This window comes from Phlebotomus papatasi, chromosome 2, assembly GCF_024763615.1.
Source record: "Phlebotomus papatasi isolate M1 chromosome 2, Ppap_2.1, whole genome shotgun sequence".
Classification (NCBI taxonomy): Eukaryota; Metazoa; Arthropoda; class Insecta; order Diptera; family Psychodidae; genus Phlebotomus; species Phlebotomus papatasi.
In genome coordinates, this window is record NC_077223.1 from 74725593 (window position 1) to 74744943 (window position 19351).

Here is a 19351-nt window from a genome sequence, read left to right on the forward strand (position 1 = left end):
AAGGTGGCCGAAATTGCAAGCTGGCTGAAATTTGGTACACTTACCCTACATTTAGGGGCATTTCAAAAATTATTTTATAACTCCTATTGATAGGCAATTCATATCAAATTCTTTCAATCCGTTTTCACTTAATTTGGAACTCCCTGTGAAACATGCCAGTTTTGCCACCAATTTTTAAATAAACGATTAGATTTTTTTTACTTCAGTGTTTATTTCACCAAAAACATAAATTCAGGAAAACTAAGAAGGTAACACTTAGGATTCTAAAAGAGAGAAGACTTGAAATTACTGGATGGTGATTCTCAATTTCTGTCTTTTTTTTTAAATTTTTGATCTACTGAGCAATATTGAAGGCCTTCTGGATGGACACGATGATATTTTTGTCCACCTCTGTTCTGCCCATGTACCCAACCAACTCCTCCATTGCCTTTCGATCTGACGTGGACATGAACATGGACAGAATATTGATTTCGCTATTTGTGGCCAGAGCATCGAGAATACTGTGTACTGGTAGTTCCTTCTGCACAAAGTGCCTCTGCATCGTGGCTAGCAATTGAGATAGCAGAACACTGTCCAGGAGGGGTCCCAGAGCCTTTATAACACCACTATTTGCCCCCACAATTGCCTCCAAATACCCACATCGTGTCTTCTCCGTGAGATCCTTCCAGGTGCTGCAGAACTGGATATTTGTCGCTGGAACTTCTGGAACTGCTTGCTCCAGCTCAGCTTCTGCTGAATCTTCCTGCGTTGGAAGTTCAACTTTTTTGGTCTTTGGTGGCAATTCAGGGGCAATTTCTTGCCTCGGAGGAGGACTCTCTTTAGCTTTCTTCTGCTCATTGTACTTGGCCAAATGATCAAACACATCATCCTCCACTTCCTGACTCGTGGACGGACGCGGCGCAAAAGGCAAGGCCATCACCGGGAGGCCATAATCGAAGGCTGAAGGAGGGGAAGAGGAGGAGGAAGCACTGTACTCACCGGTGAAGTTATTGAAGAGCTTATCGACAATGTGATCAGGAATTGGCTCAGGCCGCGTATGATTCTCAACAATTTCAATCCTCTTCAGCGGTTTCTGTATAAAAGAAATTGGTCAGACGCAATGCATTGATCTGATTCAGGCTTATCCGGATTATTAATACAATATTTACCTTTGATCTGAGATGGGGTTTCTTTTCCACAAAGTCCACTTCCTTAGCCTCCCTGTCGAGTCTACTCCATGGCTTACCAGGAACTCCACTCCATGATTCCTCGCGCTTCCTGTTATTGTTGATCTCATCGCGTGACGTATGATTCCTTTCTTTCATCAGGCGTTTCTTAAAATCACTCAGCTGCCGACTAAGTGAATGTATCGATGGATCCAGTCTCATCACTGTCTCACAATCCCTCACAGCTGCTTCCCAGTTTCCCAGTGACTCATTAGCCTGCATCCGCCGATAGAAAGCCTTCACATATTTCCTGTCCAGCGAAATAGCAATATTGCAGTCCTCGATAGCCCTATTCTGACGATCGAGCTTGAGATTGCACAGAGCACGATTTGTATAGTAAATAGGGTCATCCGGAAAGGTCTCAATGGCAGCTGTATAGTGAGAAAGAGCTTCCTCGTATTGCTCCAATTTGACACATTTGTTCCCCTTCTCTTTCATCCCATTGGCAAGAGTGTGGGGATCTTTTGCATCATCATCCTCCGTTGGCATCACCCTCAACTGGCTGCGCACTGGCACTTTGATGTCCTGGAAACAGAGAATAAACAGAGAAAAAATGTCTCACAGGAGAAAACAATGGAAATTTCTCGAGTGAACCTAACCTTATTTTCCACCGAATCTGAACTGCCCGTTTTCACCAATTTCTCCGTTTCCTTCATCTGCCGCTGGAACTCCAGCACATCTTTAAACTTTCGCTTCAATTCCTCACAGTTGTACTCGGCTGCTTGCTTAATTTCCAGCTGTTTTCTCACATCTGCCATTTTTTGCACTATTTTTGTTGTCTTTTGTCTCCGTCCGCGGAACTGCAAATATAGCCCAGAGGGCAGTGCGGTCGCCCTGCTGTTGAGAATGCTGAATGCTGTCAGTTTTTGAAATTAACAGCCAACGGTTTTTGTATGAGATTTTTTGTTTTTTGTTTTTTTTTTTGTGTAAAAAGTTATTTTAAAAAAGGATAAATCAGGCAGTCTCGTCATGCTCGTCATCTTCATCAAATCTAAACAAGAATTTAAATAACTGTACAAATATTGGTATTAATCTAATAAGTTGTTTTTCTTTCTTGTTTTATTCTAACTTTTTCTAATAGAGACCCATAAAACTTTTCCAAGATTTTAAAGAGGTTTTTTAATCGCTTCATTCAGAGTGCTTTAAGCGAAAAAACTGTAAATTCAAGGAATTATTTGATTTTTGAGAAGACAAATTAGCAGGAAGAAGAGGAACCTTATAAAGGAAAAATCATTTCTACTTTCGGATCTGGCAACACTGAAAAAGACGCTGGGTGTTTTATTCATTTTTACACTTTTCCGTTTCCGCATTTTACGCTTGCAACTTGTAGGACTTGTAGAATGTAAAACGGACGTCTTAACACTTAACAGTGCTCTATGACAAAAATTATAAGAAAATCTTGTTTTTGCATTAACGCCTTTAACCTGACAGGGTCAAAAATTGAGGATCAGAAAAAATCATTTTTTTACTTCTTACTTAGAGCAAAAAATAACATTAGACCAAGAGCAAGAATAACATAAACCGGTGACCCAATCGTCTTTAGGACCCTTAGGACTTATAAGGGGAAGTGGGACACCTTTAAAAATGGGGCACCATTGAAATTGGGACTTTTCACCTATTTTTAAATAAAATTGAGCCTTATTGTGATAAAATCTAGCTGTACAAGCAGATTGACACGCTAAATTACATTTTGATACCCACTGGGCAAATAATTACTCCGACTTAAAAATGACTGGGTTTTTTTCTACAAGAAATGGTCAAAAAATTACTCCTAGAATCTTAAAAATTAGTCGTATTTGGGTCGAATTTTAGTCAGAGCATTACTCAAAATTGAGTTAGTAATACATTAGTTATTTTACGGGCTTAAAATTTACTCTAACATGAAGTAATAAAAACGACTCCAAAATCCAAATTACGATCCTTTTCCGTACGAAAAAATGACGCGCCAAAAACAGTGCACTTGCCATCCTTCTCTACCGCATATGTGCGAAATCGACGTACGTACTCTCAATGAAAAAATCAAATGCACTCCACAATTTTGTACTATACTATCACCTTAGACACCGTTTTCTCATTAATTCTTCACATATTTTATTGTTTTTTGCTACTTTTTATGGAATTTTGGTCAATTTGTTCCAATTTCACTACTCACATTTGCGAATATTTTTCTCATTCGACTATTGCTGAATGAGCCGCCCGACATGTCGAAAATATTCCAGCTGGATGGCAACAACGCACAAAAATCTTTTAAAATTTTCACTAAGTAGGATTTTTAGACACAAGATTTTTATCACACAATACTCCTGAGACAGGAGCAAACACCTGAATAACGAAAATTAATTTTCCATGAAAATTGTCCGGGTATTTATCGACCAAAACACTGCCTTATTTTTGCATAATTTTTGTCGGCATTTTCTTTTTCTAAATCACAACACATTTCTCTACTAGAGGAGTTTTTCCTCCTAATGTTACACTATAATATTATTGAGAAAACACGCGAAATTGCCAACTACTTTGCGAATTCACAGCATGAATACAGTAAAGTAGAGTATCTCAAATCTGAATCTCTCAAATTCGAACGCCGCGCCGTTTGGATTCAAAATGTCAATTGTGAGGTTATGTTAGAAGGTCCGTATTCTAGATGAATGAAAATCATATTTATGTGCTTCTTCCTGAATGTTTACATACATTATAGTCGTGTAAAATGAAAAGGAAGTATGTTACCACAAAAACTTGCGAGAAAGTATGAGAATTTGATTCAAAGTACAATTTAATCTCACACAAATTTCGTTAGTTTTGAAAAAATCGTTCGAATTTGGGAGGTGAGAAATGTCAAAAATACCCCCCGAGCGTTCGAATTTAGGAGACTCTATTGTAATTCTATTTGCCATATTTGACAAGTGAAATTTCCCCTCAGACATACGCAGCGAGGGGAAGATTATTTATAGGGACACTGGAAGTCATTGGAAGAGCCCATTTTGGCGCGTCATATTTTAGTCGTGGGCGAGTAGTCTCAGAGTTATTACGACGCCAAGTGACTTTCGTAATAACCGTCATATTATTCCCCACTTTCGGTCATTCGACGCTCTGACGACCGTCACAGGACCCATTTTTGGATCCAGAATACATACATCCAACAGTAATCTTCCTCAAAATTGCCGTTTGGGTTATGTTTGTACATTATTGTAAAGTAGAAGGTTAAAGGAATATAGAATATTTTTTGCAAGCTTTAGCTATTTGCTATGTAGTAAATATTTAAGCTAAAAAATGGCGAATTTTTAAATTCTCAAATTCATAATTGATTTTATTTATTTTTTATACTTCCAATTTTTTTAAACAAAACCCTTTTGGCAATAAAGACTACAATACTTATACGTAATATTTTTCATTAAAGCGAAAAATATTATTCATTGGTATTGTCAGAAAAAATACTTAAATTTTTGGGCTATTTTTGTCCCTATCGTTCATGGAGGCACAAAATACACCGAATCAGACTCTATTGGACTTTCCAAGGTTAAATGTAAAACTTATCATTGATTATGTTTCTCAGTTTAATTTTTTTTGTTGATTTTCAGTCCGTAAAAAGTTAAAGGGTTAATGGTCAAAAAAGGGTCGAAAGTTAAAAAGTAGTTTTAACGACAGTTTTTTCAAATCCTGGCGACTGACCCGACTGACCACAAATGCAACACACTTTTTGGCCTCCTTTGCAGTCCCTATAAACAGCACCTTCAGCTTGGAAATTCATCAGATAATTCTTAAAATTATCTCATGGACTTCTCCAATTATTTTCCCAACATAAAGAAAGTTTCTTCGAAGGGGTTTCTCAGTGGCTGCGGACTTGGACAGAACGTCAGGCAGGGACAATTTTGAGGGATTTCCAGACCAAAATCATCTACTATTTTCAATAATTCAGACACAATATGGACCACTGGTGAGCCAGGCGGGGATTTAGATAACGCAGGAGCTGTAAATATAGAGGAAAATTGAGAAAGAAAGCAAATGTGAGTCTGTGGGAGAAGGTCACAGCGCGACAACTAAAGTGTTTTTCTTTTCTGTTCTCTTTCAGTTTTTCTTGGAAAATGTTCACTACGGACTGTACAGCCATTAAGGATATCCGTGCGGGCCTGAAGAACATCAATGTGGTGTTTATTGTGCTGGAAGTGGGAGCAGCTACGGTGACAAAGGAGAATCGCGAAGTGCGAACATTTAAGATTGCTGATCCCACGGGATGCATAAATTTGTCAATTTGGGATGAGCCTGGGAAGCTACTAATACCCGGGGATATTGTACGACTGACCAAGGGGTATGCATCCATCTGGAGACAGTGTTTGACGCTGTACTCGGGAAAGAATGGGGACATTCACAAAATTGGGGATTTTTGCTTGACATTCAACGAGCAGCTGAATATGAGTGAACCCAATCCCAGCCTTGCAGTCATCAGTCAACCGCAGATGATTGTGAACAATGGAGCAAATCTGGGACCAGCCACTAATAGTGGCAGCAGCAACAATGGAACATCAACAGTCACACGAACCGTTCCGGCCAGTCAGGGTACATCTCAGACAACAGCCACTGGTAGCAATGGGGGCAGTGGGGCGGCTGGGAGTAGTGGAAGTGGGTCTGTGAGTGCCTCAAAAGCCACCCGTTTGAGCAGTGGCGAGACAAAGTCCAAGATACGCACAGGACGCAGCAGTGGCGGCCGGGGGAGTGTCAAGGGAGACAGGAGGTAGTGGTGAGATGATGTGTCGGGATTATTATCTATTTATGGACAAATATATACAAAGGGAATTCCCATTTTCACATCACATTTCCGCATTTTTATTTTCAAATCTCCCGCGAATGGAAAATTCACCATAAATATTCCGGAAAGGAGTGCAAACATCTCCCCACTCTTTTTCGGAATGTCAATGCCGATCGCAGTAGTGCTTGCAAAAAACGCTTCATAGAAGAAGACAAGGTATTGTCTAGGTGCAAAAAGTGGTGATTCTTCAAGGATAGACAAAGACGAATCAATGGCATTGAGGTAAATCCATCAAATGTACTGTATATTTAGCGATTACTCAATATTTTGGATTTGGTCGTCGTGAGAGGGGCGGTCGGCGCGCGTAAACATGTCAAAATGGCCAATGTGTCAAAAAGTGCCGTGCGGAATGTTTGATAAATTTCTACGGAAGCTTTTCCGGGCTGTCTCACTGGCCAGTTTGTGCAGAGTGTTAGTGCATACGATGCAGATTTAGTCAGGGTATCCCATAAGATAGTGGGTTTAGTGAAAATTTGGGGTAAATTGTGTGTAAATTTGGGTTGAGATTGTGATTGCCATCGTGGTGGGTTTTTTTTCCCGGAATATCCCAAGTGCACAACAACAAAAAAAAAGATGACACCACTCCTGGGGGAAGATGATGCCAACAATGCTGGAGCATTGTACTTGAAGAAGGTGGGCAGTGCTGTGTTCTATGGGGTGGCATCCCTTATGATAACTGTGGTGAATAAGAGTGTCCTCACATCCTACCACTTTCCATCATTCCTGGTACTGAGTCTGGGTCAGATGTTGGCTGGAATTGTTGTGCTGTACGTGGCGAAGAAGAGTGGTGTACTGACGTTTCCTGATATGGCTAGGGATACGCCTAGAAAAATTTTTCCTCTGCCCCTGCTGTACATGGGAAATATGATTTTTGGCTTGGGCGGCACTCAAGCTCTCAGTCTGCCCATGTTTGCTGCCCTCAGACGCTTTTCCATCCTCATGACGATGCTCCTGGAGCTAAAAGTTCTGGGTGTTAGACCAAGCATTCCTGTTCAAGTTAGTGTTTATGCAATGATAGGAGGAGCTCTTTTGGCGGCCAGTGATGATCTCAGCTTCAATATGGAGGGGTATACCTTCATAATGATCACAAATGCCCTCACGGCCGCCAATGGTGTGTACGTGAAGAAGAAGCTGGAGAGTGTAGATATGGGAAAATATGGACTGATGTACTACAATTCCCTCTACATGATCCTCCCAGCTCTGATTATCACATGGGCTGTTGGAGATCTTGGGAAATCCTTTAATTTCCCCATGTGGTCTGATCCCCTCTTCTCCGTTCAGTTCCTACTGTCCTGCATTATGGGCTTCATCCTGAGCTACAGCACAATTCTCTGTACCCAGTACAATTCAGCCTTGACGACAACCATCGTGGGATGCCTCAAGAACATCAGTGTTACCTACCTGGGGATGTTTGTCGGTGGGGATTACGTCTTTTCCTGGCTAAATTGCATTGGAATCAATATCAGTGTCCTGGCCAGTCTCCTCTACACCTACGTCACATTCCGACCCAAAGACACGCCACGAAAGATCCTCCCAGAGAAGATTGAGGCAGTGTAGCGAAGGGCTAATAGCTTCTCCAGGAAATTCATCCTATAGGGAAGCTGCCTCTCTCCACAGTGCCCCTCCCCCACTTAAGTGTCATACCAAAGGTGTACCCTCTCTCCCATGGGAGGAAAAAAAACTTCTAACTACAAAAAATTGTGTAAATAAATTATCAAGACGATTTTTATTAGTGAAGAAAAAGAAATACCTAGAATTATTCGAAAATCATTCTGCTTTCCTGAAAAATACAATATATTTTCTCATTTAGTGAGATACTAATATGTTTTCGATGCCATTCACACTTTGTAATTTATTGTATACTCTTTTTACGACCAAGGAAAATTACCACGAGCGATTTATGTGGCAGGGAGAGATATTGCAAAAGTCTCTTCTCTGGATGTATTTAGTAAATAGACTCTATATAGGTGAAATATACTATATTATTTACTCAATTGGCCCTTTTACTTTTCCACTCTATGTAAATCCAACTCTGTGGCAGTTACCATTATCACGATTTCAAGAATTTTATTTACACAGACGGTTTTAAGTATTGTCTTATCATTTATTTTTCATCGCAGCTTTTTATGTCGCAGTTTTATCAGGTGGAAAACTATATAAACGGAAAAGTTATTTGATTTGAATTAGGCCAGTGTACTCGAAATTTTTCGGAAAACAACACAAAGAAATTTCCGAATTGGCCGTTGTTTTGGTATAGTAAATTCTAGTTGGACGGCGTGCGGCGGCCGGCGGCAGTCTTATACGAACGACTTTTATTAATGAAAAATGAAAGTTCTAGTCCTTTTACATAATTGTGCAATAAAAAACTTAATAATTAATTTCGTACTAAAAAAATCCAATTGCACTTGGAAAAAGAAGAAATTATTATAAAAAAAAGTATGGAAAACCACTTTTTGCCATTTTAAGAAAGATATAAAATTTAATTAAAATTTTTGAATTCTTATTACAAAGTAAACTAATTAAAGAATAATCTTACAATTTAAATGTATGGACAACAGACGAGACGGGGGACGATACCTTTAACCCTTATAACAATTATAGAGAGGGCAAATTGGACAGACAAAGATGGACGAAAACCAAGCGACTGTCAGACTTGGACTGGACGCCCAACCGTCCAGTAGGAACACTAGGATTTTTTCAATTTGTAAATTCAATTTAATTTTCAGATGATTTGTTCCTTTGCGTTATTTTGCACTAAAAACCAATTGAATTGATAGATCTTCACTTATTTATTAATAAATACTAATACTTGGTCCAGAAAAACCTGTTTAAATATGTTAAAATAGCATAAATGTGCTTGCTCAAATAAATAAATAAAAAAATAAAATATGAATTCAGCAAATTAAAATGTTAAAATTGCTCAATAACATCAATTTTATTGCAGTTAAATAAGTAGTATTTTGAAGAAAATTGATCTAATTAAATTTATTTACTCGTAATTAATATTATTTGTGGCGAAAATAAAAAATAAGTAGTGTTTTAGTGATAAACTTGCATGAAGTGAAGCTTAAGTATCGGGAGTAATTCATTAAATTCCTCCAAATCCATTCGAAGTAGATTGTTATGTTAAGAAATTTCAGTTGGGAGTTGGGACGACATCATACAGATTTTCAATAAGACTATATGAGAGTTGCTGCATGATCACTTTGCTTACAAATATTTTTTTCTGGCTTTGGAGAACCTTCTGAATAACAGATAAGTGACTTATAATACATTTTAAGTACTATCACACATTTTCCGGAATCATTCACAATCAAAAATCTCGCGGTATTATTTAAAATTGAGCAAATTTCTTGCAAACTGTGTCCTGACTGAGAATTTTCAAGTAAATTCTAGAAATCTTAATGCTCAATTGGTTCAATTTAATTTAAAATTAAAACGTGAAAAATCCTAGTGTGATAGCACCGTAAGAGAGTGGACGTAGTTAAACGGAGTGTTTAATTAAAAATATTATGGAGTCTAACAATGCTGGACTATTTATGGAAGTAAAAAATATTTTATTAATGATATTAAAAAAAAAACACTACGATCTTTGTAAAGTAATTGAAACACGTGTCGACCTTGAAGGTTGAATCGTCTCCCCAGAATAATTCTTTTGAAAATTTTCATTGCTTTCTATTAATTGTTTTTTTTTTGCAAAATATCTTGCATTACTTACAAAATAGAACACGTGTTAGAAAAAATAATTCGTTGAAAATGTGAAATAGTTTTCAAAAATAATTTTATTTTCGGGTTAGGATCCAAGTTCATGATTGATTATTCATAGACATATAGGTGCATATAGCCATGTTGTTGAGCGCTGTCAAATCTTCAATCTTGCAGTTCTCGACAGACATAAAAAGTCCAACTCTTACGGCGTTATCACACTTGCACATTAAAATTTTAATGTGTTTCACATTAATTGTCGCTTGTGAGCGTCCAAATATGTTATTTGTGTCTTCGAGTCACTTAATATTTGGGGTTTTTCTATTTATTGATAAAAAAGTGGACTTGGCCTGCAAAAATAAGTTTAAATTTACCTAAAACGTAAATATTTTTCACATTAAAAAATTAAAGAGAAAATCGCATTAATTTTTCGCATTAATGCTATAAATCAATTTATATCAAATTTTGCGGGCCAAGTTTACCTTTTTATCAACAAGTAGATCAAATTTTGAATATAAAATGATACAAACACCCGAATTACACATTTGGAGTCTCACCAGCGACAATTAATGTGAATCATATTAAAATTTTAATGTGCAAGTGTGATAACACAGTTATAGAGCCTTTTGAACTTGAACAGTCTTATAAAAAAAAGATACCCAGGATTGGTTTTCCTGCTTACCACCGTTTTATTACTCATATGATTTTTCTTTGTTTTCATTTGAGCACTCAATTTATTACAATGGAACCCGGGATCAGGATGCACAAAAATGCAAAAGATGCTGAAAATTGAAGCCATAAAGTTTTGCATAATTGCAGCGTTTCTGTAACGTTTAAATTATTTTAGAGAAATCTTCTGCACGTATATATGCAAATATTCATGAGTCGCCACAAAAAAAGCGTCCCAGGAGAAATTTTCCTATTGATTCTTTGCGAAAATTTCACCATATACCCGCAGTGAATTTTGACAACAAATTCTCGTACACTTCCCAAGTTGGGAATATCTTGAGAAATTACTCTATAGAGCTGTGAAAATTTCCAAAGGTAATCACAATTAATTCTTTATGAATTTTCAGTCTTGGAAAATTCGTTAGTTTCTTAGGGAATTCCCAGAGAATTCCTAGAAAAATTTCTGTGGATTATTTCCTCTGAAATTTCTCAGAATTTGCCCCAGAAATGTCAATGTTTGCGTAGTGAATTTCCCCCCAAATATCTTCAAGAATTCCCTTATTGGAAATTTGAGGGGAATAACTGAAGAAATTACCCTTTTGGGATGTGGGAATTTCCCAACGAGATCACAGAATATTCTGTTCGAATTTTCGTAATTAGAATTCCAACGAAATTCCCATTCCCAAAGAATTCCTTGAGAATTTTCCATTGATTGTTTCCTCTGATATTCCTTATGGATTTTAACAGAAATTTCATTATTTGTGTCAGGAATTTTGTCATAGAAATTCTCGAAGATTGTAACCATGGGAATACGTATTAAATCACTGAAAAAAAATACCTCGCTTAGAGGAAGAAATTTCATAAGGAGATCGCAGATATTTCCCAGAATCATTTTCAGTTTCCTAAGGAATTTCATATGAATCGGTGGGGACATTTTTTATAGGACATCGTACTTAAAGCCATTTCACACGGTTTCCTTTGGTCCAGAAAATATGCATATAAAATATGTTGTACCAAAGGATTTTCTTCAAACCCACCTTGAATTTGGGACTGGGCAAAAAAGGCTTACCTCGATCTTTCATATCAATGTTTTTGTGATATAGACAAGTTTTGACAAGTTTAAATTATAAAAAAATAATTACTTATCAAAATTACTAGGGGGAAATGGGGCACCTTTGAAATTGGGGTTTTTCACATATTTTTTTTAATGAAATTGAACCTTATCGTGATATAATTAAGATTCCCAATTTAAATTGAGAACCTAAATTATATCACGATAAGGCTCAATTTTCTCGTCTAAATTATATCACGTTAAGGCTCAATTTTATTTAAAAATTGGTAAAAAATACTCATTTCAAAGGTGCCCCATTTCCCCCTAATTTACTTATTTTTAATCTAAAATAAATGAATAATGGCATTTCGTTTGCCATAAAACATCAATTTTTTCTTATCTCATGTCTGATTAAAATGTATGTTCTAAAATGCTGTACTCAATTGGAGGCTATGAAGGGGTTCCCAATGTTTCGCTGTTACAATGTGCAACAATATTCAAAAGAAACGCATTTAATAAGTAATGAATTTAAAAAATTAAATAATTAAATTAGTACATCTTTTTCCGCCGTTTGCCGCCGGCTTATATAAATTTCGTCTAATTTGAATTGCATATGGCCGTTCCGGAGCTTCCGGTATTGTGCGACTCACAGTTCTGTGCGATGTGACGCCAGTTGTCAAATTTCATGTGTGCAAAAGGAAATTTATGTGAGAAAGAAAAAAGGTGTTCTTTTTGTGTGAAAATTCCTCATCAACTCTGCCAAATTCTACATCCGGGACCATCCTGGACGTCCTGATACACCGTGGGTGCATGGTGGAAGTGTACTGGGGTGGTGTATGGTGGTGAAAAGAGTATGTGAAATTTGTGCTGAGCCACCCATATATTAACTTAGTGTGCTCTGTATATGGTCGAATCATTTTTGTTCTCAACACAGCCTTTTTTTTTTTGTACCCACTTTGGGGACCTTTTTGCCATATCAGGGGCACATTATTGGACCTGAGACTGTTGTGTCATCATCTCCCGGATAGTCTTGGTGGTGTTTGAGGCAGGCCGTGGACAGCAATTTGAGGTAAAAATAGAGGTGGAATGGGGCGTTGTGAAGTAAAGTGAGATGGGGGTTTTTTGACGTGCGACATCTTGCAGGCAACACCAATACGCACAAGAGTTACTGAGGCGAGGAACAAAATATTATTTCCGACATTTGCTGCTTTGAGGTTTGTGGGGAGGTTTTTGTTGGTTTTTTGTTTGATTTGGGTTTGATTGGGGACTCTGCAAGAGGACTGCCAGGAGCAGATCCAAGTGGAGCACAGAGAGAGAGAGAAGTGTGTGATTTGAATGGCGTGTGCCACTCTTAAACGTTCCCTCGACTGGGAGTCAATCAATCAGCGCCCATCGAAACGTCGTCGATGCAGTCCGTATGGGGCTAATTCCAGTGCCAGCACGAGCAGCAGCCCTACAGTTCGTGATGCTGCTTGTGGATGCTCAGCTACAGAACCATCATCGTCCCCCTTCGCCAAGACACCCTCCTATCCTATTCTCACACCCGAGAAAATGGCTCAGACGGTGCATGATGAGATCAAGAGACTCCACCGGACGAAGCAATTGCCAGCTGTGGCCATTGAGAGGATGCAGGATTCAGAATCGAGTGGTTCAGAAATGGGTTCAGATAGCCCAAGGCGCCCAGATACGCCGCCCACAATGAAGAATCCAGATAAGGCTCTCTTCACATTCAAACAAGTACAATTGATATGTAGTCGCATGCTGAAGGAGCAAGAAGAGAAGCTCCGTGAGCAGTATGATCTCATTTTGACATCAAAACTGGCTGAGCAGTATGATGTCTTTGTGAAATTCACATATGACCAGATTCAGAGACGCTACGAAGCGGCTCCAAGCTACCTCTCCTAAAACCCAACCATAATCCTCTCAAGCCTCCCCGGGAAGCGCGCCCCCAGTTAAAACTCCCAAAAGACATCGAAGTTGTTAAATGGAAGTTCTCTGGGGATAATTTTTGGAGGATAAAAATATACATTTAACATTTTTTGAATGATTATGAAGAAAGAAAGAAAGAGAAAAAAGAAGAAAAAATCATAATTCGTTACTTTTTCTACAAAAAAACATTATAGACATTAGAATGAAGATTGAAATATCGCGTAAAAAATTGATAATATTACATTTAAAAAAAAAAATAAAGAAAAATAAATTAGAAATTAGTGAGTCAAAATAGGGTTAAGATTCCCATCCGTTTTCCCGGATGAGCTTTGAACAACCACGAAGTTTGTTTTTTTTTCGTTTTTCGGATGGATGGGGGCAGGCTGAATTCTAAAAAAAATCATCCCGATTTTTTTTTAAAGACTTAGGGAATGATTTAACAAAATTCAAGAGAAAAAAACAAGAATTATTTAGAAAGACTCCAAAAGAAAAAAAAATTGGGATTGAATAAGCAAAAGTAATATTTTAGGACAACCTTAAAATTACAGACACTTTTTGATATAAATAAATCTAAAATAAAGAAAATATATAAAATAACTTGTCCACATTGAGTGGAAAAAAAATTATTGCTAAATTTAAATTATTTTCTGACTTGTGCCCATTTACCATTTTTTTTTAATAATGTAAATCTTCAATTGGCCATTTATTTTTCATTTCATATAGGTACATTTTTTTATTTTAATGCCCAACGCACAATAAATTTTATTTGTAAACATGTTTTCAAAATTTCATATGAGAGAGAGCGAGATGACTAGATCTCGCTTTCATTCACTCTCACTGAAATGCCAAAAACATCTTTACAAAACAAAAGTTATTGTGCATTAGACATAAAATTCATTGTTTATCGAAGGCAGAAGAGGCACGCAAGTTCCGCAGTTGTTTTTTAAATTATTTTGAGAATAAACAATAAAAATATTGTACATCAGAAAGTAATATTTTCATACGAGAAATATCAAGAGAGAAATAAAAACTACAAACAAAAATCGTAATTGCTCCTCAAAATAACAAAAAATAAATAAATAAAATAACAAAAAAAATTCACAATAACCCTCAATGGCGAATCTTATGGATGAATAGTCCAAAAAAAGAATGCAACAAAGTATATAAGATAAACCAATAAAAAAGCAGCTAAAAATGAAAAGAATTATAGAGAATGAGAATGTGAAAGCCGATAATTTTTATTAATAAATAAATAAAAAGAAACCGAAAAAATGATAATCAATGCAATTGAAGAATTTTTGCAGCAAAGATGAAAAAAAGGAAATCAAGAGAAAAAAATACCACAAGTAGTAGTTTTGTGCCTAACTCTTATGGATTACACACATAAAAAAAACAAACATAATAATTGCTATATAATTATTTTATAAAGGAAGAAAAATAAATAAATGATGAAAATTAATAATTATACAAAAAAAACAAGTGAAAAAAAGAAATCATGAAATTCTTATTAAGTATAAGTCTATGTAATACCAATAAAGATACCGCAGTAGAACTTGATTTTTTATCTTTTCTTTTTTTATTGGATTTTTGAGAATATTTCACTGAAGGAAATCAAAAAGAATGCCCCAAAAGAAATATTTTTCGGTAGAAAAGGCTCTTTGGATACCTAATAGACTCTTTTCATCAGTTTTTCTCAGAATGAATTTTACATTGAGAGAAATCCGAAAAAGTCAAAATAGCATTCCGGAAATGTTTGTTTTACCCTGCGGTATTAATCCGAAATCGGTGTAAATATTACCCTTTTTAGGTGTATTATGTGTTAAAGGTATCCTTTTTCATGTTGATTTTATCCTTAAAAAGGTGTAAAATTAACATAAAAAAATATTGATACATTTTAAAAGACCTAAAAAGTGTTAAATTTCTGAGGAAAAAATGTTAATCGCACCCTCTTTTTTTCTCAGTGTTCGTTCTATCTGGAATTTTTCTTTTATTACTCAATTGGATTTCTTTCAGGAGAATTTTGCTCTTGAGGCATGTGCAGGGATGTAGGAGGTTTTCTGTGGAGTCCACGGGATCTTTTGGGGAGAATTTTCAATTGAGAAAAATTCCTCTGACTGAGACGCAGAAGAGAATTCTCTCAATTGGATCCTCAGTGGCTGCTCTGCTTGATCCCAGAAGGTAAGAACGAATTTCTTATTTATCGCTCTTGCTCTTGAATTGCCAAGTCGTATTAAAAGTGCTCTTAAAAATTCCTATTGAATTTTGTCTACAGGGCTTGGTTGAAATATTAGGTGCTCTTAAAAAGATAAATTTTAGTTAACCCTAAGTTACAGTGCCGGACAAAAAAATTGTACCAATGTTTCAAAATTCTCTATAAAGGACTTGATTTAACACTAAATCTACCGACCGTTTTTTGGTCGTTTTTCGGTCAAATGAGAAACCGCGGTTGGGTAGGGTAGGATACTCAACAAATTAGTCTTGGAAAAGAGCAAAAAATTAAAATTTAAACACTGAAAAACATTACATGCACATTTTAAGAAATTTGTAAAGAGAAATTATTTATAAAGATTTTACGAACTGATTTAGTATCATAAAGTTTAATACCAAAATCGGACGATAGAGCTGTAAGACCACGAAAATATTTAATATATAGTGCGAAAATATGTAAAATCCCAGGTGGTTATTGAATTCGATTCTTTACCCCCAAAATTCAACTCACAATCGAATTTTCACGTATTCCGAGTTGCAATTGCAAGCACCCCGAGTTGCACGCATTTCGAGGTCGCCTGTAAAGAATCTCAGCTACCATAAGCTTATCACTGATCATTTTACCGTTTAGAAGCCAGGATGGAGAGAAATTGAAAAAAAACTCGATTGGGAAAACTCTTGGAGTTCGAGCAGTTAAAATGAAAGAAAAATCTTAGTAATATTTATTTTCGAAACGTTAATCATCATCATCATCAGGCTTCTCGGGCGCGCGGCGACAGGGAAAAATTGCAGAAACGTTAATTAAATTTAAAAAAAAAATCCAACCGATGAATAACTAAGCCGACATCGTGTCCTTTTGTCTCCCATTACCATCTTTATAACTCCTATTATCCGAATAAGCGACCTAATATGTACCGGTGGCAGCCAAAATCCCGAAAGCCAAAATTCCAAATGTTCAAAATCCTGAAAGGGATTTTCGTGGAGGAAGATGTTTAGAATAATTTCCCAAGACACAGAATATTTCCCTTTGCCTCCAGCAAGCGCGGGTGCAATCGTGGGAGTAGCTATGACACTTTTAAGAATTTGGGATTTTGGCTTTCGGGATTTTTACCGGGACCCAATATGTACATATCGTCAGTTGCGTTGGCTGTTGTCATATCTGAATTTGCTTTGTATATTTGCATTTAGCGAAAGCTACAATACAGGCGACTCTTCTTGTGTAAAATGCTGACACAAAAGAAATTCAGATACGACAGCGGTCGATGCAACCGACGATATATAACTTACAGTATTAGCATCATTTACCGTTTACGGATCAGAAGTTGTTTGAACTTTTGAACAATTCTTTTACCGATTGGATCAAGCAAAATCAAAATATAGCTTAGGAATAGGAACAATATACTATTGTTTTTCGAAAACAATTGGTTATTAGTTTTCTAACTGTGAACAGTTTAGTTGAAGTAGTTAATTAAAAATCGTAACATTTACATTATGAGTTGAGAATAATGGGTACGTGGATTTTGTGTTAATGCGACAGAGAAGCCCTTCAAATGCACTGAGTAGTAGGTTAATTCTTACCATATTCTGTGAAAAACAATTTTTCTGGACTTATTAGAATCGATAAAAAATCAAAATTTTATTGATAATTTGTACAAATCTACACAGTAAAAAAAATTACCACTATTATAGTGTGTAATCTTTCACACCACTTATAGTGTTAAATTTGGAAAAAAATGTTTAATTAAAAATTGTTTAATTTACAGTTGTTGAATTTCAAGTTGTTGAATTTGGAGTTGGTGAATTTAAAAATTGTTGAATTTTTGTGTGTAAACTCAAAAATTGTTGAATTCTACATATATGTTGAATTTTTGCTTTTTTTAGACATATGGAATGTTTTTTGCTGTCTCAGGATCCCCCCTAATGTGAGATGCTTACATCTGATGCTTGAATCTTTACGATATATTTATTATACTTATAAATATTTGATGTTCTATATGACCTTTGCCCATCGAAATGCATCTCGACTGAAGTATAAGTCTTAAATGGAAATTCAACAATTTTTACATAACTTTTGTTTAAAAATTCAACAACATTTGTTTAAATATTCAACAACTTTGGTTGAAATACACACGGCTTCACACTATAATAGTGTGAAAAATTATACTATAATAGTGTTAATTTTTGATCATGTGACAAAAAATACCATAAAGTTGTGTATTTTTTCACACTATAATAGTGGTAGTTTTTAGAATTTTTCAACACTTTTACTGCACAAAAAACATTGTTGAAAATTTTTTTACCACTATTACAGTAGTAAAATGTCAAAAATTACCACTATAATGGTGTCAAATTTTCAACATTTTCGAATTAAACAATATTGTTGAAAATTTGGAACTATAATAGTGGTAATTTTCAATCACGTGACAAAAAATTACCAAACTGTTGTGTATTTTTTAAACATTTTTAATTTAAACAACTAAAATCGTCGATTTTGCACTATTATAGTAGTAAAATTTTACACATTTTTTTACTGTGTAGGGTATTGTTTGTATGATTTTGATTAATTTTTTTGATAAAAAGTCGTAAAATTGGCTTGCATATGCTGCGGACTCGAAAATTCACAACAACGGATTATAGAGATTTTTTATTTGTTTTAATAAATATATTTTCTGCTTATTAAGAACTCTTAATCTCAAAGTTCTTTTCAATTAATTAAAATTACACAAATTTACAGATTCGATTAATATCAAAATCTGTGGTTTTTTTTATCCTCGTGAATTGCACCTTGCGTCTAATATTTTACACACGACCTGTAGAACAGCATTTCTCGCAATTTTTCAACAAGGTTGATCTCCGATTTGGAAGTTTATTCAGCACTTGGGAGATTTTTTCCCCAGAAATGCCCAATTACACTTTCAATAGGTGATTTCATTCGTGCTCTAATGGGATTTTTTCCTCAACCCAGGCACGATATGATAGCGTGTTTGGGAGAAACCACGGGCGAAGTGGCCCTGGGGCGAATTTACAAAGAGATGAAATCTTGCGAAGAAGGTCTCCAGATTCTCGATGATATGCCTCGTATCAATTCACAGACTGTGGACCTCGAGAGACTGGAAAATTTACCAATGGACACTTTTGGCTATCACTACTGGAAATTCCTCAGTGACAATGTAATCCAAATATGATAAAGTTTATCTTGGGGGAAATGGGTGACATTTTGTCTTTTTGCAGAAAGTGACTCCAGATTCTAGAATGGAGGTGAGATTTATGGATGATGCAAATTTGGCCTATGTGATGACCAGATATCGTGAATCTCATGATCTTATTCACACAATACTGGGAATGCCAACAAATATGTTGGGAGAGGTTGCGGTAAAATGGGTGGAAGCGATAAATACTGGACTGCCAATGTGCTGGGGTGGAGCTGTATTTGGAGCAGCACGACTGAGACCAAAGTAAAAATCCCTCAAGACCTCAAGAGTACCGCAAAAAGCGGTAATTAATTGTTATTTATTGTGTTTTTTTTTAAAGGCAAAGGAAAATGTACGTCAGGCATTATTTGCCGTGGGCAATTTCTGTGGGGAAATCTGTGAAGCCTTTGATGTCGGTTTACTGGGAAAAACGCTGGGAGCAGAAAATTGAGGAGATGAGGAGCGAATTGAACATAAAAATCCTAGAAATTGATGTGATATCTGGAAAGTCTGAAAAGTAGTCGTTAGGGTTATGGAGGGAAATTCAAATAAAGGCGACATTTTAGTAGTACTAAAAATTTGAAATTTTGTA

At 36.1% G+C, this 19351-nt stretch overlaps 4 protein-coding genes across 5 annotated transcripts; 3 read left to right on the forward strand and 1 right to left on the reverse strand.

The window, feature by feature from the left end:
* Nucleotides 1–234: 234 nt before the first annotated feature.
* Nucleotides 235–2027, reverse strand: LOC129804336 (RNA polymerase II-associated protein 3). The gene is made up of 3 exons (XM_055851548.1): nucleotides 1805–2027; nucleotides 1149–1730; nucleotides 235–1072 (listed from the first exon to the last, which is right to left on the reverse strand). The coding sequence occupies exons 1-3, from the start codon at nucleotides 1961–1963 to the stop codon at nucleotides 335–337; spliced, it is 1479 nt and encodes a 492-aa protein (XP_055707523.1). The 5' UTR covers nucleotides 1964–2027; the 3' UTR covers nucleotides 235–334.
* A 2980-nt stretch (nucleotides 2028–5007) lies between these two features.
* LOC129804367 (SOSS complex subunit B homolog) lies at nucleotides 5008–6012 on the forward strand. 2 transcript variants are annotated; one of them, XM_055851620.1, is made up of 2 exons: nucleotides 5008–5206; nucleotides 5272–6012. In XM_055851620.1, the coding sequence occupies exon 2, from the start codon at nucleotides 5285–5287 to the stop codon at nucleotides 5933–5935; it is 651 nt and encodes a 216-aa protein (XP_055707595.1). In that variant the 5' UTR covers nucleotides 5008–5206; nucleotides 5272–5284; the 3' UTR covers nucleotides 5936–6012. The 2 variants fall into 2 exon arrangements, with proteins under 2 accessions (XP_055707595.1, XP_055707594.1); XM_055851619.1 differs by having other exon boundaries at nucleotides 5008–5136.
* Nucleotides 6013–6509: 497 nt separating this feature from the next.
* On the forward strand, nucleotides 6510–19337 carry LOC129804383 (ubiquinone biosynthesis protein COQ4 homolog, mitochondrial-like). The gene is made up of 5 exons (XM_055851640.1): nucleotides 6510–6863; nucleotides 15395–15538; nucleotides 18534–18738; nucleotides 18800–19023; nucleotides 19100–19337. Exons 1-5 carry the CDS (start codon nucleotides 6580–6582, stop codon nucleotides 19278–19280), a joined length of 1038 nt encoding a protein of 345 aa, XP_055707615.1. The 5' UTR covers nucleotides 6510–6579; the 3' UTR covers nucleotides 19281–19337.
* On the forward strand, nucleotides 12073–14619 carry LOC129804370 (akirin). Its single transcript, XM_055851624.1, has 3 exons — nucleotides 12073–12282; nucleotides 12412–12500; nucleotides 12575–14619. The coding sequence occupies exon 3, from the start codon at nucleotides 12767–12769 to the stop codon at nucleotides 13334–13336; it is 570 nt and encodes a 189-aa protein (XP_055707599.1). The 5' UTR covers nucleotides 12073–12282; nucleotides 12412–12500; nucleotides 12575–12766; the 3' UTR covers nucleotides 13337–14619.
* Nucleotides 19338–19351: the final 14 nt, after the last annotated feature.